Genomic DNA, 25,762 nt, shown 5'->3' on the forward strand with positions numbered 1-25,762 from the left:
CCTTAGAGAGCTTTGCCAGCTACAAATTTGACAAGATCTTTGGCCTCCCATGCTCCCCTTTCTATATCAGTGGGCAGCTGTGAGCAGTCATTTAGAATTAAATGCCCTGGAACACTCATTGTAGCATTGATCTAGGGTAGCCTCCACCCTCCTTGTGTACTTCAGATGTTTTGGCTGCAACTCCCAGGACTATAATGGGTGGGACTGAAATGAGTTTTTGTCCAAGAAACATGGAGGTCACCATGTTGGTGAAAGCTGAGATAGTGAAGAATATAAGGTGGCAGCTTGCAACTGCAAGGCATCTGGGCCAAGAATCCACATTGGTGGACATTAGATAGGCCAGAGATGGGGAGCCTTCCTCAGTTCAAGGGCCACAAACCAAATGCACACCACTCTCCATTCAGGCAAGCAAGAGGTATTATCACAGTTCAAGGATACAGTCCAGCCAGGTAAGATTGCTATAGGGTGCAGATCAGGGACACTGAAGGGCATGGCTTGGACAGGGGATTGAGGGGTGCATTTGGTACCCAGGTCTAAGGTTTCCTGCCACTGAAGTATGTAGTGGGAATTTGCAGAGGCTGCTTCTGCATAGTGAAACTGGTGGGCAACAGCCAATCTGTTACTCTTGATTCCCCTAGTCGCTCTCACTGTTGCCACATGATCTGCCTGATGTTGGTGCTATCCTACATCCTAGGCCCCCAAATTTGGCCTGATTCTTTGGGTCTGCCGCCATTTCTTAGACTGGTCCCATCTCAAGAGTTATGGGTGTGAATTATCTATGTGGGGAGGCTGAATAAAGACGCAGATGGAATGACTTAAGGACCTTTCTCCTTTCCGAGTTGAAGCACAATGCCAACACCCCACCCCAAAGTCTTATCAAGGACCTACAAAGCCTTGTGTTGCTCTTCTGTTTCTGTACTTCAAGTGTGGTCATTCTGCTGCACAGGGACTGTGCTAAGATGCCACCACTGACCCCCTAGCAGAATAATATAATCTCCCTCACTTGACTAGGGTACCACAGTTTTGCATGCTCCCACACTCCCCAGCAGCCACACATTCAGTGTTAATGAGAAAATCTGTGTGGGTGTCCATGAATTCACTTTTCACGAGAAAGGGCTATGTGTACATACAACTGAATATGATACAGCTCTTTGAGAACATAGGAGACTTCCTTGTATAGCCGCAGACCATTGGTCCATCTAACTCAGTAATTACTTCCCTTACTGGCAGTGGCTCCTGAGTGTTTCAGAGACTGTTTTCTTCTAGATCTTCCTGGAGATTTCCGGGATTGAACCTGGGATGTTATGCAGGGTATACTGTATATATATTCCACTACTGAGTCATGTGGTTCTCATGAGCATAAACACTGGTCCATGATACACAATCCCTCTGTCTCTCTCTCTCTCTCTCTCTCTCTCTCTCTCTCTCTCTCTCACACACACACACACACACACACACACACATTATGGGCATGTATATAATGATTTGTATATAGGATTCTTTTCCATTAAAGTGGTGAACATGCTCTCCTCAGTACACAGCTAGTATGTGTGTTGACGTGGAGTTTTTTTTTTTGGGGGGGGGACTAGCAGGAGAGATCCTGACCACCCCCCATAAATGTTAAGTGACTTTATTTGAACACCACTCCAGTCACTACTGTTCCTGCTAGCCAAAATTCTTCCAACCTCAAACTTGGTAAGTCCCCATCGCCACCACACATAAACACCTTACAACAGTATCTTTTGCATAAGCTGGACCAAACTGATCTTCCTCTGGTAAATGATGAAGAGGGGGGAAAGTTCACATGAAGGGATTCTCTACAGATTAATCCTAGTGATGAACCAGTCCCCTCACCTCCACCAGCACTGGCATGGTTCGGAATAGAGTCAGCAATTACAAGCGGTCACTGGGGAAACGTGAAAAAGAAAAGAAAGACAAAAACTTCATTTCCTCCCCTCTCCCAACAGTTTTAAATTAGTTTCCACACCTAGACAGAAGGAAAAAAGGTGGAAGAGAAAGAATCATAGAATTGCAGAATTGGAAGAGGTCCCTGGCGTCATCTAGGAAGGAAGGAAGGATTTAGGGCAGGATCACCACCTTTTGGGCACTTGAGCACATATGCAAACATGAAAAACTGTCACACACCCCATAACCTATTTTATTGGTCAGAACATTATGCTTCTTTCAAGCCTGCTTTCAGTGAGGGAGAGGTGGTGGCAGAAGCCATGTGGGCTCTACAGAAGGTCTTTGAGGGCACACGTGCAGCTGCTGGTGCCATGTCGTCAACCCGTCATTACTGCTTGCTTACACCATCCCACTGACTTCAAATAAATCCCTCTAAACTCAATAGCCTTAATTCTAAGTAGATGTGCATATAACTGCACTACATGGTTGCCATCCTCCATGTACTTACATGGAAATAAATGTGCCAAGCACCATGAAACATCCATAGGATTTCTTCTTTTCTGGAACTGCCTCCCTCTGCCTATTTACTTCGGATAAAGTCCCCCCACCCACCCCCTGAAGATAGGGAGATTCACCTTAGAGTAAATATGCAGAGGACTCAGATGTTGAAGAAAAATGCATTCACGTTGAATTCCAGGCTGTAGAACAGTGGCAGGGAATGTGTGGCCTTCTCGATGAGGAAACTCTGGCCTGGCGACGGTGAAGACAGCCCCCCAAGCCCCTCTATCTGGCCCTTGGGACCCACCCCAGACCACACACCCTCTCTAGATTCATCCCTTACGATCTCTGCTTTGCACCCTATTTGGGTGTTTTTGTCTTACTGGGATGCTCTGTTGATGCCTGGCTTTCTTGAGGAGAGAGAGAGAGAGAAAAAGAGAGGGAGGGAGAGGGAGTGTGTATGTACTGTACACATACTAGCTTGCTGTACGAAGGCAAAAACTTCATTCTCATTGCTTTGCCTGCTTTTGTCTCTGGGCTCATCCACCACTATCATGTGGCTCTCAGAAGGTTGCCCCAAAGGCAGAGGAAGAGCTAGAAGCTCTGGCACCTGGAGCCACCCACACGATGTGCACCCAGGGACGGGGCTAGAGTCCCGGGGGGGTGCCACCCGCAGTGAGTGGCAAGTGTCCCGGGGAGGGTGCCACCTGTGGCAAGTGGCGAGTGTCCCAGGGGGATGGCATGGCGATGTCACCCCCCCTCAGGGATGAAACCCAGGGCGGACCGCACCCACTGCCACTGCCACAAAGGGAATGTGACTCTTGGGGTGAAAAGGATTCTTCACCTCAGGACTACAACTCCTGTCATCCCTGATCACTGGCCATACCGGCTGGGACTGACAATAGTTGGAGTCTGACAACATCTGGAAGGCCAGAGGTCTCCCCATCCCTGATGCAAAATAACTTCTGAAAGATATTATCACTGTGGTTTGTAGCACATCCAGGCATTACTGGCTGGGTAAAACCTTAATTCCAAACCATAAAATTATACCCTTTGGCAATGCAAATCAAAGTAGTAGTCATGGTCGTCGTCAAACTCATCCTAGAGTAGTGGGGGAAATGACTGAGAATAAAGCTTCCGTAACACTTCACAAAAGAAATTTCTTTTATCTTTGGCCATTAGCTCCCATTAGGAGAAATGGCAACTCTTGGTACATTTACACAGAATTCTCTCTTTCTCACTCTGGTTTTCTTTCTTTTTGGCACCTGCATAGCTGAAATCTTTACAATTAAGTACAGGGAATCTCAAAAAAGCCGTTTCTGCATGTTCTGTAATTCCCTCCCCCATCCCATATTGTTTACTCCCAATCCCACCGAGCAACACCTCAGCAGATTTTCACGTTCTGACCCTTTTTAATGATTACAGGAATAACTAAACATGCCCGGCAGTTTTACATATTTGCTTGAATGGTTTTCTTTCAGTATTCCAATAAACAAAGACCTTTCCATCACTCTCTCTCTCTCTCTCTCTCTCTCGTATATTAATTACATTTTACATTTTTTTTTATTTGTTTAAATCTCTTTCTTTTAACTTCTTTTTTAATGTTGGGTTGGGGGTTTTGTGTTTGTTTTTTACAGCAAAAAGGTGAGTCTGGTAGTACCTAAGTACATAAAGTCTTGGTTAGCAGAGCTTGGCAGTCATCTGGTCAGATTGCTTGAGGATTTCGGTGTTGTACAGATCCAGTGCGTGATTCACACGGATGATCTCACTGTTGGTCAGTTTCAGACGGTGCTTGAGCATACAGGAGAACAGATCCAGCTGGGGCTTCCCTGGTGCTACAGGAGGTGCCAGTCTGTTGATTCGGTCCCGTATATCCAAAAGCAAGAGCATGACGGAGGAGGAGGAGTAGAACTGCCCGCCTTGTGTGTAAGACTGGTTGACCTGTTGCACTGCACTGCGCAAGAGGTCAGCATTGAAGCGCAAGCTGTATCCAAACACCTGAATGTCTGAGATCTTGATGTAGAACTGACGCTTGTTGGGATCAGAGAGGTCCACGGGCCCTTGGCCAGTCTCATTGCGCATCAGGGAGGGCAGCCGAGTCCGGCTGCGTAGGTAGATGTGGACAGTCTCAAAAAAGGTTTTCCACCTGTTCCCAAGCAGCAGGGTCCAGTTATAGCACTGGCTGTTTTGCAAGCGGATTTTCTCCCAGCGTGGGTAGCCAAATTCTCCAAAGGGCATGTTCCAGCCTTCGGAATGGCTTCCACTAAACGGGTTAACGTAGACAAAGAACATGGGGTCCAGGCTGCTGTTGCGCATTTGGCAGATGCGCATGGAGATCCCAATCACCATGTGAATGAAGTCCATCCTGTTCTTGTTGCTCTTCAAGGTGAGGGACATGCGCTTGCGCCACCTCGGGTCAAAGAAGGTGTCCAGGCGGATCTCATTGCTGATGAAGGTGGTGTGCACATACAGGCGAGAGTCCATCTTCTGCAGGAGGTACTTCAGCTCCAGGTCCTGGAAGTCCAAGTCCGTCTCAAAGCTGATGAACTGCTCACTGCGCTCTGAGTCCACATTCTGAGGCTCACATCGACCCCGTGAGAGACGGTAGCCCTTGTTGCATGAGCCACAGAGGGATATGTTGGCCAGGCTGCACATGGCACAGCTGTTGTTGCCTCCAATGATGCACGGGATCGGTCGCTGGCACAGGCTGGTGCTTCCATGGCAGACACAGCTCCTCTGACTTTCCAGGAAGGTTCCCCAGAACCCGTTCTCATTGCAGTAGAGCAGGGACTGAACCCGGGACAGCCATTGCTGTATTGTCCTATAAGGGAGAAAGACAGGGGCATGAACTCCAAATTTCTAAAGGCAGCTGTCTAGGGTATCATTTTAACTGAATGCCACAAAGTAGAGGTGAGAGAAATGAAGTAGATAAGTGGAAGTTGTCGATAGGCAAGGAGTTCCAAAGTGTAGATCCTGCCACATTAAAATGCTGATTTCTTAGAAGTGCAGAGTAACAACAACAACAACAATAATTTATTACTTATACCCCACCCATCTGGCTGGGTTTCCCAAGCCACTCTGGGCAGCTTCCAACGTGAGATTAAAAATACATTAAAACATCAATCATATTTTTTTTAAATCCCTAAACAGCACTGAGTATTATGTGACTGTTCTGCACTAGGTTTTGTTTAATCCGTCAAAGCTCTACTCAGAGTAGACTCATCAGAGTAAGTCATGCCATCAGTTTCAATGGCTATACCCTAAATAGGTATAATACTGGCAACCAACCCATTCACATTCTTCGTGCCCTGCATAATTTCACATATATTAACACACACACACCATTCCCCTTTAAACCAGATAACCCATGAAAATGGATTATTGGGGAATGATTCTGCAACCACCACCACTACCCATAGTTTCCCTTGCTACAGTTAGAAGCAAGACACTGAGTGCAACCAACCTGTGCACCAATAAAATCTATCAAGAACAATCATACATAAATGTGTGCATTTAGTCTACCACCCACCTCACAGATAAGTATATCTTATGCTGCCTATCTGATTGCCAGCCAGTGTGGTATAGTGTTCAGCATGACCATTGGGGAGACCCTCATTCATAGAATCACAGAACTGTAGAGCTGGCAGGGAGCTCTAGGGCCATTTAGTCCAGCCCTCTGCAATGCAGGAATAACAACTGAAGAACCCCTGACAGATGGCCATTCAACCTCTGTTTAAAAACCTCCAATGAAGGACACCATTTGGACATCATACTCATTGGCCTACATCTGGAGGGCCACGTCAAGTTTGCCACCCCCACTTCTGAACGTCAACCTCCTGTCGTTGAATCCCAACCAGACTACAGCCAGCTAGCCCTCTTCTGATGGGACTAACAAGTGGACCACCCTGAACAGAGCAGTCACAGTTTTCCAGGACTTCTTAATTCTACCATCATTTCCTCCTGTCCAAAGAACTCTTTCCAACTCCCCCCCTTCCCTGGCTGTGCTAATGAATGCCTCATTGTTTCCCTAAAGGCTGAGAGTTCTCAGCAGCTCAGCAGCGACAAGACACTTACTAATGAGAAATTAGGATGCCATCCCTGCAGATTGGGAGGAGTGATTACAGACGGAGGTTCTGAGAGTCGGATTAGTAGGATTCACGGCACCTGCCTAGCTTGACCCCAGAATAATCATTAGGTTGTGTGCAGTATCAAAGGCAGATTTAAAAATGACACAATAGTGCAGAAGAGCAAGGCAAATTGAGGGAGGGAGATGGGAAGGGGGAGGAATCGGGGTGGTGAGACATGGAGTTGGCGTGGGAGGATGGGAAATGGATGGGCATGTATAATTTAAAGAAGACTGGAAACAAAAGGCGGAAAAATGCAGAGACACCAGAACCCCTCAAGATGATGAGGGAGAATGAGGGCTTGGAATGATAAGACTAGATATGTAATTAAAAGATCATTCAGCCCCATCTTCAATGCAGGAATCAGAGAATTGTAGAGTTTGAAGGGGTCCAATGGGTAATGTAGTCCAACCCCCTGAAATGTTTCCTCTCTCCCTCCTCTGCCTCTCATATCATCTGAAGCATAACAAGACTTGGATGTGGGTGTGAAGGGTGGTGTCTTGAAACCCCCACATGGGACCCTTCTTCTGGCTGACCCAGTGGAGAAGGAAGATAGGACTTATTTATTCATTTGCTGAAATTTATATGCCACCTTTCCACCACAAGGTGTTCAAGGCAGCGAACAACCATTATACTCTATCTATCTACTGTATTTATCTATTATATACCAAGGAAAGTAAAAGTATCCCAGCACAATCTCCTCCTCACCTCCCAGCTTGCTAAGTTATAGATTGCATTTAAATCCCACCTTTTTCTTCAAGGAGCTCAAGGTGGCATGCAGTGTCCCCCCCTCCCCATTTAATCCCCACAACAGCCCTGTGAGATAGGTTAGGCAGAGAGGCAGTGACAGGCCCATGGGCACCAAGTGGGGAATGGCTGAGTGGGGAATTTGAACCCTGATCTTCCAGGTTCTAGTCTGACACTCTAACCACTGCACCACATTGGCTCTCAAGCTTGCTCTGGATATGTTGTTACTGCTGCCTGACTTCTCTCTTCATCTTCATATTCTCCCTTCATCTTCATATATTTTTATTTATTTTATTTATTTATTTATTTACGGCTATTAGCCCATAAAATATGTACAAACATAAAAACACAGAGGCATAAGGACCGATATATTCGACACCAAAGGGTGAACATCACGGTACTAGGGTGGGTCAATGAGCAGAGCCAAATAACAGCTTGGGGCCCAGAGAGCTCCAAGGGACGGATCACAGAAAAAGAAACTGAAGACGAGGTCCGACATGCACTCTCATCGTAACTGTCCGATTAGTTTTGGTGTTGTTGTTGTTTTTTAGTTGTTTTTGTGTGTGAGATAACCGCGTTCAGGAATCTCGCCACCTGCAGAGTTACCGAGGGATCTGTATCCTGCAAAAGTAGTGCGGCGTGTGACTCAACAGGCCGGCCCACCAAGCACAGTAGAGCAGGGCCTAGGAATTTAGTCCTGGCTATGCTATGTAGGGGGCAGTTGAACATTATATGTGGAAGAGATTCAACAGTTTTCCCGTCACACACGCATAACGGAGACACCAAACCCTTAGAAAATCTGTGGCTCAGCAGGTTCGATGGAAGGACATTGAACCTTGCACGAATAAATGCAAGTCGGTGTGGTACAGATGAAAGAGATGACATGTATGATGGAAGGCCAAGTGGTGGGGTTATTCCGTGATACCTGGGGGAGCAAACACCCCCACCCCAAGCCAGGTTGTGTTGATATTCAATGTCTGCTAATCTTTGCTCTATAAGGCTTTTGGCTGAGCATAAGTTCATCTTTAGGGAGTCCGCTGGAGAGATTCCGATGCTCAGGAGTTTGGCATGGATTTTTCCTACCCACGGATTGACAAAGTCGTCTCTCCAGAGGCACTGAAAAAGGTAATGGTCGGGAAGCCTATGCCAGCTGGACAGCCAGTAGCCAAAGACTCGCTTCCAGATGGCGGTCTCCAATGATGCAATCCTTAACTCCAAACGTATGGCTGCGTTGCTCACACACATGGGGAGTTTCAGGAGGCGACGGAGAAACTGATTCTGCAATGTCCCAAGCGATGTTAAATTGGACCCTGGGGCCCAGAGCGGGGCAGCATAACAGAGGGTGGAAACCACTTTTGCGTGGTATACCTTCAAAGCAGAAGGGATGTGGGAGGCTCCGTCGGCCGCAAAAAATTGGAGCAGAGAATAGAGTATTGTTTTCCCCTTGTTTAGTAGATACTGAATCTGTGGCTTCCAGCTTAGGTTGTAATGAAAAAAGACTCCTAGGTATTTAAATTTGCAAACCTGTTCTAGTTGGACTCCATCTAACTTCCAGCTGTAAGTTTTCCCATCTTCATATACATCTTACAAGCTCTTCCCCTGCCCTGCTTCCTCCAACACTTGCCCTATTTGCAAGGAAAGCTTTCGCTCATGAGGTGGGGAATCCCTCTTTTCTACTGGGGGCTGCATTGCTTAAGGCAAGAATGGGGACATTTTCTGGGCTAGTGGGTCAGATTTTTATCTTCTTTCCACACTTTTGGTCAACTTTGATGGGTGAGCAGGTCCCTATGGGGAAAGCACTGGTGAAGTAGCACCCAGCAAGCTTGATCCCTTAACTCACTTGGAAATGAGCAGAGGGTTCGTTCCTGCTGGCTGAACTCACCAGCAAGTTCTTCACAGTGTATGGGCTAGGGAATTTGCTTCATGGGCCAACTTGGATCTTCTGGTAGGACCCATCCATGACTTAGGAAAGGAGCAACATACTCGATAGTTGGTAGGACTAGAGTCAAAAGTGGGCAGGGCTTCAGCTAAATGTTGATAGGGCCAGAGAAGGTTTCACAAAATCACAGAAATGTAGAGTTGGAATGGACCATGAAAGTCATCTAATCCAACCCCTGGCAACGCCGGAATCTTCTGCCCATGATGGGGATTGGACATACAACCCAGAGATTAAGAATGTCATGCTTGACCAACTGAGCTATCCAAGAAGGATTCCCCCTACCCACTATCCTCTTTTCTCTACAATCCTTCATTCCTTCCACCCTTCCACCCCTCATCTCTCTCTCTGACAGCTATCGCCCCAGTTTTTCCCCTGTTTGCCACATTAAATTAATTTATAATTCCATACCCTACAACTGTCCCTATTTTCCAGGGACAGTCCTGGAATTACACAAGCCATCCTAGCTTCTGATTTTATTCCCTAATGTCCCTCTTTTCCCCACCAGTGCTGTCACCACTGAACTCAGGGAGGAGGATGAGCTGGCACTTGTCCTGGTGGCTGTGGTGGCTGAGAGGGAGCAACCTGTTGCCTCTCCATGGCCACCACTGTGGGCCTCTTTGCCTGGGCAGCTTGTAGTGCCTGTTGGAGAGCAGGTGAGGAGGAAGAGAAGCTGCTCCCACTGAGGCCCAGGCTTGTGGGGGCGCCGGCCCTGACATGTAGGCCCTGGGGTGGAAGAAAAGGAGAGCGGAGCGAGCGAAAGAGGTCTAGGTTTTTTGTTTTTAATGCTTCGTGCATCCATGTCTTATCTTGCCCCTTTCTAAAATTTATTTATTGGTGTGTGCTTTGCTTTTTGTAAATATACCAAAGAATAAAGTAAAATTGAGATTAAGGGGTTTTCTGAGGGCAATGGAGAGTGTGTGCTGTGTCCCATTGCGGTAGTGGTGGTGGAAATGCTCTGCGGGTGGGGAGGACAAAAAATGGGGGAAGAGAGAAGAGTCAGTTGCGGGGGAGTGAGGAATGTCCCTATTTTCATTTGAGGAATGTTAATTACATTTTTTAGCAAAAAAATGTGTAATATAAATTATTATATAATAATGACATAATTTTAAGGTAGGATTGCACAGTAATGAATATTGGAAGAGAATGTATTGTTCTGAATTTGGGGAAAAGGCTAGTCTTCATGATGCCCTGAGTCCTTTCCAGCTCTTTGGTCTCCGTATCTGTGGGGGGTAGAAGGTATGTTCTCCTGGAGATACCTAGTTCAGTTGTCCTAGGGGATTTAAACATCCATGCCAACACAACCTGTTGAGGGACTGCTTGGGACCTTGTGGAAAGTATGGTGCCCATGGGGCTGTCCCTGAATGAGTGAGCCTGACTCATAGCCATGGACATGCCTTCAGTCTGGTGTTTACTTCCATAGACGTGGGTGATCTGACACTAAGTTCCAGTGGAACAAAAGAAGTGCCATGGTCAGATCACCTCCTGATGCAGCTAGCCTTCTCCGCGACCCTTCCCCTCCACAGGGAGGTGGGGCCAATTTGAATGGTCCACCCCTGCCACTTAATGTATCCAAATGGTTCCAGAGAGTAGCAGGGGATGTCTTATCCCATGTTGATGGCCTTTCATCTGATTTCCTGGTGGCCCACTGGAATGTGGAGTTAACCAGGGGTATTGATTGTCTGGCTACAAAGCACCCTCTGGAGTCTGGATGGTCCTGTGGTTTACCCTGGAACTGAGGACAATGAAACAATTGCTGAGATGGCTAGAGCGCTGGTGGTGGAAAACTCATTCTGACTCAGACCGAACACAGGTTAGAACTAAACATTGAGTCTACCAAGTGGTGATAGCGATGGTGAAGAGGACCTTTTCACTGCCTCTATTGCACCTGTAGAAAACAGTACCAGGAGACTCTTTCAAGTGGCTCAGAGTCTAACAGAACCACCTTCGCTATCGGGGTCTGGTAAGGACTCCAAGAGCCCCTGTAATGACTTTGCAAAGTTTTTCACAGATAAAAGCATTCAGATTTGGAAGGAGGTAGCCTCCACCATGGAGGTAGGGCTGGGGTGGGCAAGTGCCAGAGCTCCATCTAGTCAAGTTGTATAGGATCAGTTCCAACCTGTTACCTCACAGCTGTCCATGGAGGTGCAGGTTAATTCTGTGTCTGGCTGTCTAACAGCTCCATCTGGTGTGATGGCTGAGACCCTGCCTGTCTGCACACTGTCTTGCCTAGATTATCTCCTGCTTGGATTACTGCAGTGTGCTCTAATTGGAGCTACCTTTGAAGATCACTACATTCTACAACATTCTACAACAAATCCAGAATATGGCAGCTAGACTGATGACTGGGATCAGCTGCTGGGACCATGTAACTCCAGTCTTGAAAGACCTACATTGGATCCCAGTACATTTCCAAGCATAATTCAAAATGTTGGTGTTGATCTTTAAAGCCCTAAATGGCCTCAGCCATTCCACCCCCATCATCCAGCCTAGACACTGAGATTCAGCACCAAGGGCCTTCTGGCGGTTCTCTCACCGTGAGAAGCGAGTTTACAAGGAACAAGCAGAGGGCCTTCTCGGTAGTGGTGCCCATCCTGTGGAACCCCTCCTATCAGTTGTCAAGGAGATAAGTAACTATACAACCTTTAGAAGACATCTGAAGGCAGCACTGTATAGGGAAGTTTTTAATGTTTAATGCTTTATTATGTTTTTGTATATGCTGGAAGCTGTCCAGAGTGGCTGGGGCAAGCCAGTTAGATGGGCAGGGTACAAATAATATTAATATTAATAGAGCAAACTTGCCAGAGTAGTCCCTTTGTCTAGGCAATAGCTGTGACAGGCAAATTAAGCACCTTGATTAGCATAACCAAAGAAGTTGATCTGTGCCATAGAATGAATGTGTTGGCCTTCCCCATCCCCACAATCACCAAGCTGCTTGGTGGAAGAACAATAGCTAGAGAGATAGTGTGTCTATGAGAGAGAGCTGGGCAGAAATCAGTATGGAAGCTGGAGGCTTCCATGCTTGATTTGTGTTGGATCCAAACCTTGATGAATGAAGAAGCAAGATCTGTTTGGGCGTTAATGCACTGAGCCCCTCCATCTAACGCTCAGCTTCTGCATCTGTGTAAATAAAACCATATATTCCAAAGACACCAAAGTCTGACTTTCATTCCAGGGAACCCAAACCTGGGAAGTTTCTGTAACCTTTGGATTCTCTCACCACTTAGGGATTTGGATAGTATAATGTGCTTTGTATAAACTGTGTTTGCTCACTTGTATGTATGGAAGTGAGAGCTGGACCATAAAGAAGGCTGATCGCCAAAGAATTGATGCTTTTGAATTATGGTGCTGGAGGAGACTCTTGAGAGTCCCATGGACTGCAAGAAGATCAAACGTATCCATTCTTAAGGAAATCAGCCCTGAGTGCTCACTGGAAGGACAGATCGTGAAACTGCGGCTCCAATACTTTGGCCACCTCATGAGAAGAGAAGACTCCCTGGAAAAGACCCTGATGTTGGGAAAGATGGAGGGCACAAGGAGAAGGGGACGACAGAGGACGAGATGGTGGGACAGTGTTCTCGAAGCTACCAGCATGAGTCTGACCAAACTGCGGGAGGCAGTGGAAGACAGAAGTGCCTGGAGTGCTCTGGTCCATGGGGTCATGAAGAGTCGGACACAACTAAATGACTAAACAACAACAACATGTATGTATGTATGTATGTATGTATGTATGTTATAATATGTTTTATTTATTTATTTATTTGTGTATGCGTTTTTAAAAGAAATTAGACCACAAGCCAGATGTAGTCTTAGGGCTGAAGATGGCCACCCTCTGCTCCTAGATAGGGGGAGTATTGCAAAGTCTAGTGGCTGTAGCCTGATGCTTCTCCCCTCCTAGGTGTGATAGAGAGAGACACAGTCACTCACGGCCTCAACAGTCAGACTGTTGTTGCCTCAGCAGCTGACAAATGAGTCAGTTCTGCACCCACTAGCCTGGACCTAATTTTCTTTTTCCCATAGCTTCCTGCACAGTGGGCTACCCACTGGCATTTGCTCTTCCAGGCAGAACCAATTTGCACATTTCATCCTGTGCAGACATAATACATATTCAGCAACATGGAGGTGCACAGGGAATGTGAGCCACTTCCGTTCACTGCCCCTCCTGCCAGTGATACAGCCCAAAGCTGCCTGAAAAGGAAGACCAGAAGGAAGGAGAAAATGGAGAGAAAGAGAGTGGGGAGTAAGGAGAAAATGAATCAGCAGTTATGTGCTTCCAGAGGGTTTTGGAAGTGTGAAAGGACTTTTATCACATGTCTCGCTTGTGCTGAAGCTGCTAGAGTCTATCACCCCCTCTCCCTCTCTTGCGAGGTAGAAGGAAGCCAATGCACTGGATGGGGGGGGGGGGAGACACTGAAATCTATAAATATTGTTCTCACAGAACAAGCCCAGCAACAAAGCCACATCAACAATGGCTAACACTGCAGAACTCACCTTCTTAGTCTCTGCCAAGGACAGTTCCACATTTTTGCTGAAGGCAAGGATGCATTTCAGAAAACACAGAATCTTTTGGCATTTAAAAAGCTAACCTGACATAATGCATTCTGAGAATGCACCTCCGAAGATGGAAGATAGGGAATGGGATCCAATTTATACAGAGCCCCTTTATGGAATCAGAGAAGCTCAGCAAATGACAGGCAAAGCACAGGGGGGCAAAGCACAATCTGTTAGCCTTTAAGGCGCTGAAATACTCCACCTCCCTGTATTTGATACAGTAGACCAAAGGTTTTCAGCCTTTTTGAGCTCACGGCTCCCTTGACCAACTGCATTCTTTCTGCAGCACCCCTGTGGGGCTCAGGAGCCCAGTTATGTCACCCCTTGCCTGCAGAGTTGGCAGCCCCTGAACCCTTTTTGAACACCCTCCCTTTTGGAGTGCTCCCTCAGCCTCCTCTCCTCTCCCCTCTCTGAGCTGGTCTCTGAGCTGCCCTCCCCCACCCTGCCCCAAAGAGAGGTGCCCCCTCACACTGCCCCACAGGGGCCTGGGACTTGTCTGTCCATTCCCAACAGCAAGAGCTGGTGGACTGGCTGGCTGGGCTCCCTCACCCACTTGCTTGCTTTCTTGCTTACTCTGAGGCCGCCTCAGCTCCTGGCAACCAGTACCCCCTGGCCAGCCACAGAGGCGCCATTCAGCTGTAGAAGTCTTTGGGAGGCAGAGATGCGAGAAGGCATCAGAGGAAGGAGGGAAGGAAAGAGGAACAGATGCCAGTGCTGCCCACGGCACCCATGACCATCATTCAAGGTACCCCATGGTGCCATGACACACTGGTTGAAAACCAGTGCAACAGACCAACAGAATTGCCCTCTGAGGATATTTCATGGAGGAGGAAGGGATTCTCTCAGAGATTTTGATTGCTTTATATTTCTATGTTAAAATCAGCACAACTACACCCCAATCAGAAGAAGAAAGGCCATATACCACTGGAATGGCCAAAGGGAATATAATTGAGAGTTGTGTAGCAACGCTGACAAAAGGGGGAGGGAGACTCACAGCTGTCCCCCTTAAAACAAAAACTCTCTTAAACTCTTTCTTTCGCCAGTTAGGTGCACATTTATAGAGGTGCTTTCTGAATATATTCCACGAAGGCAGACTGGCAGATGAAACTACGGGACTATGCAAAGATGGCTAGATTGACTGGGAAAATTAGAAATCAGGAGGATCAAAACTTCAATAGAGAATGGGACAAATTTAGATTGTATTTAAAAGATTGTATTTAAGAGAGCCACGAGGCTCTTTTACTGCAAATGTGAATAACCATTTTCAGCATGAGGGCCAAACGTAAGGGTGATCAGCTCTCTAATGACTACTTCCTAGCAATGGGTTGGGCCAAGGTGTCCAACACACACTCACTCATGTGTGTTAGAAGATACACACACACTCATCACACACAGAGTGCAAATACACAGGCACACACACATTCAGATAGGCACTGACAGATGTACACATATTCAGGCACCCCATTCATCACCTACAAATCACCAGAGGTGTATGCATTTGGTGCAGGGGAGGGGGGAGGGAAGTCTTCCCCATCACAGCAAAGGGCTAGGAGGAGAGGATGCTCCCCTCTGTCCCCCCTCCCCTCCCCACATCACAGCATAGCCCACCACAGTGATGGGGTGAAAGAAAGCCCTGTGCTTTGTTTTCTGAGCCTCTATGGTTTTCTACTAATGGTTGTGTGCCAGGGTGAGAGGTACTTTTCCAATGTAATAAATGTGTGAGTTTAGCAGAGGGTTGGCAGGTCACTAGAAGGGGTTTCATGGGCTGGATAGATAACCCAAGAGGCCGATACAGTGGGTATTGATGAACCAGGTTCAGAACTAGCAGGGACCTGCCTCTCTCAAGGTTATGAAGCAAAATGTACTCAGCTAAGCAATTTCTGTGAGATGAGCCAGCCTGGCTGTTCCAGTCTTTTAGCGTTTTTAGCCAGTAAGTGAAGCCAGAACTGTGATTGATGAATGAGTTGTTTTGACACTGGGCAAAAGGAATCCCTGGGGTCCTAAACAGCTGCTGTTTCCCCCTCCCCTTTTAGGTGCTTCTGTCTCATTTTCTACTCCTTGGAAATCGTTTCTTCTTTTCCCCATCTAGCAACCAGGACACATCCTTCCTGTGGTGGGTTTCCCTGAGATCAGGTACACCCTAGAAATTATTTTCTGCAAATACTACTGCATGATAAGTATGGGTGGATGTTAAACAACACCCCCCCCCAAAAAAGTAGCACATGGACTTTCATACTTTGCAAGTAGGTTGGAGGGCTCAATGCACATACAGTGCACTCGGCCAATAAAACCATTTTTGTACCCCTGGGGCTAGATCTGGACCTCAGGCCACTGATTCACCACCCCTGTGCTACAGGCAGCATTCTCCAGAAATAGCTGTGTTAAAATTCCAAGTGTTCCAATATCTAGAACACTTACAACAGTGATCTTATCCACTTGGTTTGAAAAAAAACCTAAGAAGAGTCCTGCTGGATCTGACCAAAGGTCCATGTAGACCAGCATCTTCGTTTCTCACAGCGGCAAACCAGATGCCTCTGGGAATCTCACTGCCCTGGCTCCCACCCAAAATGTGCAGACAGAAGCTCTTACTTGTATTTATTCAGCCAAGTAACAGTACAGACTTGGCAGCAGACACAGCACACATGAGTCATGATTCAGGAGCAATGCAAGAAGTTCAGAAATGGATGGAAATGCCAAAGGTACCCCAACCATATTTCCTTCTGTACTCATTAAGCTTTCAATGATTGCTCACTTGCAAGACTCTTGAAGGAATGCTGAGATTGCAAGTGCACACTCCGCTCAAGTAGAAGTTCTGCTCCCATCTGTGAAAGTGTTGCCTGGTTCTAAGCCACAAGGATGCATCTAAGCCACATTTTCACAGCACTTTGCTTTTTTTAAAAAAATGAAAATTCATCAGAATTTTAGTGTAAATTTCTCCTGTAGTGCAAATTTTTCTGTATGTAAATTTTGATGGGTTTACAAATTTTTGCATGCAGTGAACTTGAACATTGCACTCACTTTACTTATGCAATCACAACCTTTCATGGTGGGGGGGGGGGTAAAAAAAATGGAGATGTGGGGAAACCCACCACCCACTTCTCTCAATTTATTTATTTATTCCTCACCCATGCACCCAGCAGTTTTCCTCACACTTAGTAGGCTTTAGGTGGTAGAGGAAGAAAAAGATGTAGGAAAGTGGTGCTTTGGTGGGGTGCCCAAATGCAGAGTCCCCCTGCCCAGTGCACCTAACTGCTGAGGGGTAAAATGAATGGACACAACTGTCTGGTATTTGTAATGGCCACAACTTTACTGATTTCAGATATAGGAAGCCTTGGCATATGCATTGGGTGTGTATTACCCCCAGCCCCTCCCCTGCTGGAGGACTGACGCACAATAGGGTCTATGTGGGGGTGGATCCATCACAAAACGCAAGTTTATGTGGATGGCCCCCAAATGCTCAGGTAAGCTCTATGGCCCGCTAGCCCTAACAACTGGCTTTTTGGACAGAGACTTCCCTCCAGACCCCTCTAACGGGGCACCCTGTTAACGTCACCATTAACAGGGGGTGGGTGAGTTACCACTTCACCACACCCCAATTGGATGAAAGACTATAGGATTCTGCCCAAGGCCTAAATCGCCAAAGTTGTGACTAATGCTATGGAGAAGGCAAAACCTGCAGAGCAGGGAAAATTCCTTCCTGGCTCTGAATACAGCACCCATCAAAAGACCACAGCAAACCTGGCTAGCCGAAAAGAAATGGTTAGAGCAGTAATCAACTATTAATGAAGGGAGGGGAAAGGTGGGTGACTCTCCCAGCCAACTGAATGCTGTGCTGAGTGGTTGGCCGAGCTAAGTAAATGGCCATGCCCCACCCCCGGACCACCACGGATTGGCTCATTTGAAGGACGGGTTTGACAGGAACCCATGAACCTCTGTGGTGGCCAGAGGGGATGGGGAAACATTCAAAAATCGCACTGTGCGTCATGCGATAGAGGAGGCATCACACTGGGCTGCAACCGGCAAGATGGTAAACGGCCATTCTACATGCGATCCTAGCTGAATCCCACAAACATTTCAATATATCGTTTTGAACATCTGATCTGACTTTGCAGAAGCTCCTCTTCATCATCATATTGCCATTTGCCGTATTTCATCCGCCTGCATCAGCTACTCTCGCATTCTCACAAAACGAAAAAAGAAAAGCAAAACAAAACCCAAAGCACAACAGGCCCATAAATCTTCAGTCAAGCTCAGAGCTCTTAAATCTATTACTCCCCTCCACCCTGCAAAGTTAGCAGCCTTCCCTGAGGCAAACTATACATCAGCCTGCCCATTCAGAAATCACACAAACAGGTCAGCAAAAATAAAAAATAAAAATAAAAAATAAAAAAATGAAGGAAATGAATTCAGCATTTGATTCAATTTCCATTTGAGTCACTTTTAATTTTATTTTTTTAATTAACTTCATTTGCTCTGCTTGTTTGGCAAACAAAATCTATAGATAAAAAAACAAAAAGTGAAACTGGGAGGGAGTATAGATTTTTAAAAATCTGGATTCACACCTTCCTGCACCATTAAAATTGGCTGAACACAACTTTCCCTTTCAGCATTCAGCTCTATTCTGCTTCATTTCCGGAAGGGCAGTTGAGTGTCAGCACGTTCCTTTAGGCTATAATTGAATATAGAACATGCTATTTCTATTAGACCTTTGTGAATGGGACAGAGAGTGTCACGCTGTTAATATAACCACTCCATCTTTTCAAAGTCAGCGGCACATATTAAATGCTGCTGTCTCGGTCGGGGCATTCACACAGTCAAAATTGCCCCAGTATGGGGCCATATTGGGTCTAATTTTGTGCAAGGTATATTCTAGTAACCTCATGTCAGATGTGTGGCAAAGACAGAGGCTGAACAGTGGACCGTGAAGCTGAGTCGGGATATCTGTTGAAGAAAACACACTAACTTTCTCCCCTAAGTTGCTGTCATAATCTGAAACCTATGCCACTTGAAAAACTGCCTCCTGTTCTAACTGGACTCAGCTTGCCTGCTTCCTAAAGATAGGGGAGAAAATTGGTTCACATTTTAATGTGAACCAAACTAATCATCACTCCCTGAAATCAATGTGTCAAGTGTTGTCAACTTTCTAGGCTTGTGGGCATATTTGGATTTTTGACGGAGTGCAATGGAACCACCATACTCTGGTCACTTGAAGGAAAACAAAGAGAGAAAGAGGGCCATGACACTTCCACTCACTTTCAACTTAGTTAACTTCGAACAACTTCCAAAATGAATAATAATGAAAATCCTATTAGATACACTAAGGAAGCACTGAGAGTTTGATAATCACGCTATTTCGCTGTGTTTCCTTTATTGCAGGGAGTTGGACTAGATGACCCTTTGGGTACAATTCCATGATTCTACAATTTTACGAGCAAGAGCCAGGTGGGAACCAGGACAGTGAGATTCCCAGAGGCCTCTGGTTGGGTACTCTGAAACATGGAAATGCTGGGCTAAATGGACCTTTGGTCTGATCCAGCAGGGCTCTTCTTAGGTTCTTATCACATCGTGGAGATGATTGCTGCTGTAAGTGCCCCAGATATTGCTGGCTTTGAATACAGTGGTACCTCGTGTTAAGTACTTAATTCATTCCGGAGGTCCGTTCTTAACCTGAAACTGTTCTTAACCTGAAGCACCACTTCAGCTAATGGGGCCTCCTGCTGCCGCTGTGCCGCCACTGCACGATTTCTGTTCTCATCCTGAAGCAAAGTTCTTAACCCGAGGTAATATTTCTGGGTTAGTGGAGTCTGTAACCTGAAGCGTCTGTAACCCGAGATACCACTGTACAGCTATTTCTGGAGAACAGATTCTTCAGCTATGGCATTCAGTTTTTTAAATACCAGTTACTGGGGATTTCTGGTGGGTTCACGCCCAGCTTACAAGCCACTGTGAGAATAGAACAGTGGACTGGATGGGTCATTGGCCTGATCCAGAAGGCTCTTCTTATGTTTCTGCTTCCTGGACCAGATGCCTCCCTACCCCTGGCACAGAAAGATAAAGGACACACACACACACACATGCACCACACACTTTGCTTTATCAAATGGTGTGGATAAAATTGAGAGCAAGTAGAATACCTCTGAGCACATAGAGCTAAAAGAGGAAGTGGGAAAGGGGCCATTTTTCTGTCTTCCTTTCCCAACTCTATTTACTTCTCCAGAGAGAAAGAGAAAGGAGGCACATGGGCACCAAGGGCAATCCAGGATTGATGACCTTTTTATGTGTCAAAGTTTGCACATCTCCAATTTTGCAGTACAGTCCTCCTACCAACAAAATGGGACAAGGAGAAGCCACTTGTCTATAATGCTGACCAAATACCTAGGAGTCTCCTCCTGCATTCATGTACACAAGTAGAGGATGGACAAACCTGTCATTTATCCCCTATCCATTTTTAATTTTTCAAATCTTTTGTACTATTTGCCCCATTTATGAATCAGTTTGCAATTTTTCTTTAAAAATGCATTAAAATTCATAGGCACTTGCATACACATTGCTCCTGTTCCACACATTGTTGCAAACAATTCCCCCTAACATAATGCATTTTTGCAGTATTATTTCCAGTAATGTATACATATTGTGTGCAATTATCTCTAATCTGTGCAGTTTTGTACAGACTGATTTCTTGCCCTGTGGACAAGGATTCACAAATATCATTTTGGATTACTAGACAAACCACAATTTTCTCCTCAAAGGAAGATTAGGCAAATCTTACAATTTCAGTTTCTCTCCATTTCTCATTTTTAAGTTCATTTTACCACAAATCCGCATCACTTTCTGAGGTTTTTGGTGTTTTTTAAGTCCTCATGAAAATGTATAATTTTGGTGTGAATTTCTCGTAATACATTTTTATACAATTTTGCATAATCTAAGCATTTTTGCAAAGCATTTTCCTTACATAAATCTTCTTTCTTTCTTATGTTAGTTTCACTAACAGATGCACACTTTAACCCAGTGTATGCATTTCTGTGTACAGGTAACTCTCATCTTACTCAAGCATTTGGTTCTGGGGGTCCAAACATACAAGAAAAAACACATAAAGCCAGGAGCCCAGGGAAGGCAGATCAAGAGCTCTGGCAGTTTCTCAGGGCCCTTCTGCCATAACCCCAAATCCCAGTAAGCACTTGCCCAACTTTGGGAAGGAGACAGGAGAGCTCTAGGACCCTGACAGAACCCTTGAGCCTCATTTCCAAAGCAGTGGGCATTGCTTATCAAGTTTTGGGAATGTGGCAAAAGGGCTCTGAGATGCTGCCAGAGTCCCAGCTTTGTGCAGGTGTATGGTGGAAATAAATGGAGAGTGGGTTTCCACAGTTCTCCATCCATCCATCCATCCATCCATCCATCCATCCATCCATCCACCCACCCATTTACTTACTTACTTACTTTCCCTCCCACACTCCCTGCCTCCACATACCTGCACAAAGCTGTGGTCATGTAAGTAAAGTAAGTGTAAAATGAGAGTTACCTGTTCATTACTTGGCTGGAGAACAGCACTGCAAAATTTTGAGAACTGTGAACTTAAAAGCATGGCATTGTTTCAGTTCATGTACTGTTTTGCAAAGTGAGTATTACGTAGGTTCATGCTTAAATGGGAAGTAAATTGAATTTGTCTCTCTTATGCTCAAGTAAGCATAGAGGGCTATAGAGAGAGCTGGAGTCTTGCCAAATTTGCACCAATGCTCAGATGAGGAAAGAAAGAGCAGTTGCCTCTCCTGCTACTTTTGTTTACTGAAATCTCTGAGCAAATAAAAAAAAGATGTGCACCCTTCTTACACAGAAAGTGATATACAATAAGCATGTTGAACACTTAATGCATGGATCAAGCATTCTCTAAATACAGCATATCACCCCTTACATAAATAAGGATGACCAGTACCTTTCTCGCGGCAGCTGGTGGTTAGGGTTGTGCCGGCAACGGATACTGAGGCCGAAAAGCTTGCGGGCAGTGCGCTGGATCTTCTGGCGTTGGGTCTCCATGGAACTCTGCAGGAGTTTGTACTGGTTCTGAAGGTCCCAGTCATTCCCCCAGTGTTGGTGGATACTTCCAATGGTCAGGAAATGGTTGTTAGGTAGCCTCTTCATGAAAGATTTAAATTCGTCTGTGAAATACACAAAGACACATGTCAGGGGCTGCCTCAGGTCTCAGCTCACAAAAGACCAACGCCAAGCTCTTCTTATATACAAGGATGTTTATTGCAGTTCATTATTGGTTCCACAACCGAGGCGTGCAGCCCCACGTCTCTTAGCCTTAGACGGTTGAAGTCCCCTCTGAATCGGTCCTGCCTCTACACCAGCTTAAGAGGCTTGTGCTAGTCCACCTCTTCCTGTCCTTCCTTTTCCGCAGGGTCTTTCTGCCCCCCCCCCGGGTTCCTTCCCTCCTGCTTTCCCCTGACGCGGATTCCTCAGATGCCTGCTCCCCCCTCCTTCGTGCTTTGGGACCAGGCTCCTCCTCCGGGCTCTCTGCATTTCCGCGCGCCTCCACATTTGAACTTGGCGTGGGTTCGCTACCCCTGACCTTCCTCTTGACAGTTACACTACTCCCTGTACTACTCTCCGCCCCTTCCGGCAGGACGTCCTGCCCCGATCTCCTTCCCCTGTCTCCTTCCTGCTCTGCTCCGTGTGTCACACTGGGAACTCCACCTTCTTCACTCCGTTCCTGCTGGGAAGCCGGCCCCGATCTCCCACTCCCACTCGGGGTTTCCCTGCTGCTTCCCTGCTCCTGACAAGTCCCCCCTGTGACCCCCCTTGGCTTGACCAGGGGCGCCCCCTTCTGGGAATCCTCTGATTCACTTGAGAGACTCATGGAAGACCTCAAGTCATTGTCATCCTCTTCCTCACTGTCCTGGGATTCTTCCCCATCGCTCTCTGTCTCCCCCCTCACCTGTGCCTCTGTCCCTGAACCCCTGACAACACATATAAAGCCAAGAACAGAGAAAGGGCGGAGTTGTTGTTGTTCTTGTTTTTTTGGGGGGTAGCATTATGCCCCCTTTAATTTTCTATTATTTTTTATAGTTTGGCAAACTTTGGGGAGAATATGAAATTATTGGTAGAGCCCATATATTGCATGCGTGAGGTCCCAGGTTCAGTTCCTGGCATTTCCAGTTAAAACAGGGGTGGGAAATCTACCGCTTGGGACATTCCCCAGACTACATCCCCTACTATCCTCACTTCATACTCTCCTTTAGTATTTTGACCTGCTAACTGCCCAAGAACTCTGATAATGCTTCTTGCTTGCCTGGATGGATAGATGGAGTGTGTGGGGGGGGGGTATACGAAGGTAAATCTCACATTTTCCCCCAAGCCTGGATTTGCCAGTGGTGCTGCCTATCACTAGTAGTAGGTTTGCCCAGAATAGAATGTGGCCCTCAAGTTGAAAGCAAGGTCCCCCATCCATGAGTTAAAATGACCAGGAACCAGGTGATGGAAGATATCTCTGCCTGAAACCATAGAGAATGGGAAGCCAACATGACACCCTCCAGATGCCATTAGACTACAAATCCCATTACCCACATCCAATATTGCCAGTGGCCATGGCTGATGGGATTTGTCATCTAACAGCATCTGGAAGACCATAGGTTCCTCATCTTTTCTTTAGTATGTGCAGAATACATTTCCTAGACCAGGATTGGGGACACTGTGGCCATCCAGAAGTTGTTTGATTTCAACTCCTATCAACCCCTTACAGCACTGCAGGTCAGGGATGATAGGAGTTGTAGTTCAACAGCATTTGGAGGGCACCACGGTGGATACTCATAGTCTTGTTGACTATATCTGCCCTAGATAAGCTGCTGTCAGTTGGAGCAGATGATACACAGCTAGCTGGGCAAACAACTGGGCCTGGTATAGGGTAGTTTTAATATGAAATGCCTTTGAAAACCATTTTCTCCTTTCCTCTTCATTACCTGAATTCTCCAGGTCTTTGTAGGCTTCTGTCCAAGATTTTGCCATGTTGGCCAAGGTGTATTCCATGATCTGAATGTCGGTGATGGGACAGTTGCACTGTGGGAATTCTTCTGCACACTGACATCCACACTGGCTGTCTCGGCATATATATTCTCCCTCTCCGTTGCACATTATGTAGCTCAATGCTGACTGCACAAATTTCTCTTGTAAATACTGAGGAAAGATTAGCTGGAGGCCTATTGAAAATAATTGAGCGTAAGAAAAGAGACAGTAAAAATTCAAGGTCCAACTCAACCCTCAACATTCTGAATATCCTGGAAGCTGACAGGTCTTTGTCTTGTTTTATTCATTTGTTTCCTTTTTAATTGCAAACATGCATACTTCATTGTACCTATGGACACTCCTGCATATGTAGAACCTGCTACCTTCTTTTTAGGTGCTCCAACATTCTGCTTCCAAAATGATAGGCACTCAAGTCACTTGAGTTTGCTATTAGAAGGAGTGGCGTATGGGTTCTATTTGTGGTTTTTATTTATTTTAATTTATTAGCAGTTCAGGGATTGTGGCTAGTGGCAGCAAAACCTTACTGTGAAATTACAGTATAAGCAAGGAATTTAGGGCACGGAAAACTGAGGGTAGTTCAGCTTGGATTCTGCTGAGTTGAAAATCTTATCACATCAGCCAGCTACTATAAGGTTATGCTGTGACATATGAAGCTCTAGAAGGCACCATTTAAAACATAAAACACAAATGGATATAAAAGGAGAGTGTCCAGTTCAAATGCCTTTCTGTCCACTCTGTATAGCAATGCTAGCAATGGAAGGCATCAGGCTGCAAGGCAGGTAGACTTGCATCTACTCTGGCTCAAGGTCAAAAATCAATGCATTTCCTAAGGCTGCTATGCATTCACCACATATTGTTTTGGAAAGTGTGAATTAGGAAGGTTCACTTCTGAATGGATCAGACTACAGTAAGCCCCCAATTGGCACTTGCTTTACTTACACGTTTGCGGCCTTATGTGGTTGGGGTAAAAAATAAGTAAGTGCTCTTCATTTATTTCTCACCTGTATACCCAGCTGGTTTTCCTCCCTTACCAGGCTTTGGGAAGAGAGAAAGAGGGTCACACAGCATCCAAGAACCTCCACACGACCTCCCCGGACCCCAGTAAGCAGCCCTCTGCCTTGCAGGCGTGTGTGAGTTTCAGGGCTCCTGACTTTCCGCATTTTCCCTTGTGTGTGGAACCCTAGAACAGAACCTTTGCAAAAATGCCTTGAGTTCCTTGCCAGAAGGGCAGGATGAAAAATGTTAAGCAGGGGTAGGAACACCTCTTGCTTGGGGGGTGAATGTGGTATGCCTGCCCTCTCCCTCTGGCCCTCAGGAGTCTCCCCAGGCCACAACCCTCACTGGCCCCTTTTCACACTTCCTCAAGTATTTTGTTTTCCTGGCTGGAATATGCCCTCAGACCAGCTCAGACCATGCCCCTTGCTTGTCTGGATGGGGAACATAGAGTTGGGTGTGAGTGTGTGTAGAAAGTAGCTTACTGTACAAAGGCAACACTTACATTTGTTGCTCCAGCCACTTTTCCCTCTGATGCCCTGGGATGTGGCCCCTAGCATGCTCCACAAAAGGGAATGTGGCCCTCAGGCTGAAAATGGTTCCCCACTGCTGATGCAGAGGATGAAATACTAGCCTGCGACTATGAAGGGAAAATGCCACCTGCACTCATGGACTTTGCTTTCAACATTCACTGACATATGAATGAATGGAGAAGTGAAAGAAAATGCCCTGGTTTTGTCAGCATTGTTTCCATAGACTCACAGAATCATGGGCATGGGGCTGGGGCTAGGAGGGGACTTGCCCCAGGTGCACATTGAAAGGACACAAACAAGGCGCTCCCACACAGGGATCCCTGTTCCGCCCCACCTGGCCGGCATGTCCACAGCCCCCACGTTGGCTGGCTGGGCTCCCTCCTACGTGGGCAGGCAGGTGGGCAGCACGACTCTGCTTAGCTCCAGTGGCGAGAAATGGGCTGGCGTGGCAGGCC

The 25,762-nt window shown here is 46.4% G+C and overlaps 1 protein-coding gene across 2 annotated transcripts in view; it reads right to left on the reverse strand.

Moving 5' to 3' along the window:
- Positions 1 to 2,137: 2,137 nt before the first annotated feature.
- BRINP1 (BMP/retinoic acid inducible neural specific 1) overlaps positions 2,138 to 25,762 on the reverse strand; it is a 119,580-nt gene continuing 95,955 nt past the window's right edge. For both annotated transcript variants that reach the window (XM_083485829.1, XM_083485830.1), the window contains exons 6-8: positions 23,718 to 23,954; positions 21,692 to 21,914; positions 2,138 to 5,224 (exon numbers count right to left, since the gene is read on the reverse strand). In XM_083485829.1, coding sequence (XP_083341955.1) covers positions 4,084 to 5,224; positions 21,692 to 21,914; positions 23,718 to 23,954 — 1,601 coding nt within the window. In that variant the 3' untranslated portion in view covers positions 2,138 to 4,083. The remainder of the gene's footprint in view (positions 5,225 to 21,691; positions 21,915 to 23,717; positions 23,955 to 25,762) is intronic.

This window comes from Podarcis liolepis (genome assembly GCF_965112155.1).
Source record: "Podarcis liolepis genome assembly, chromosome: Z".
In the NCBI taxonomy this organism is placed as follows: Eukaryota; Metazoa; Chordata; class Lepidosauria; order Squamata; family Lacertidae; genus Podarcis; species Podarcis liolepis.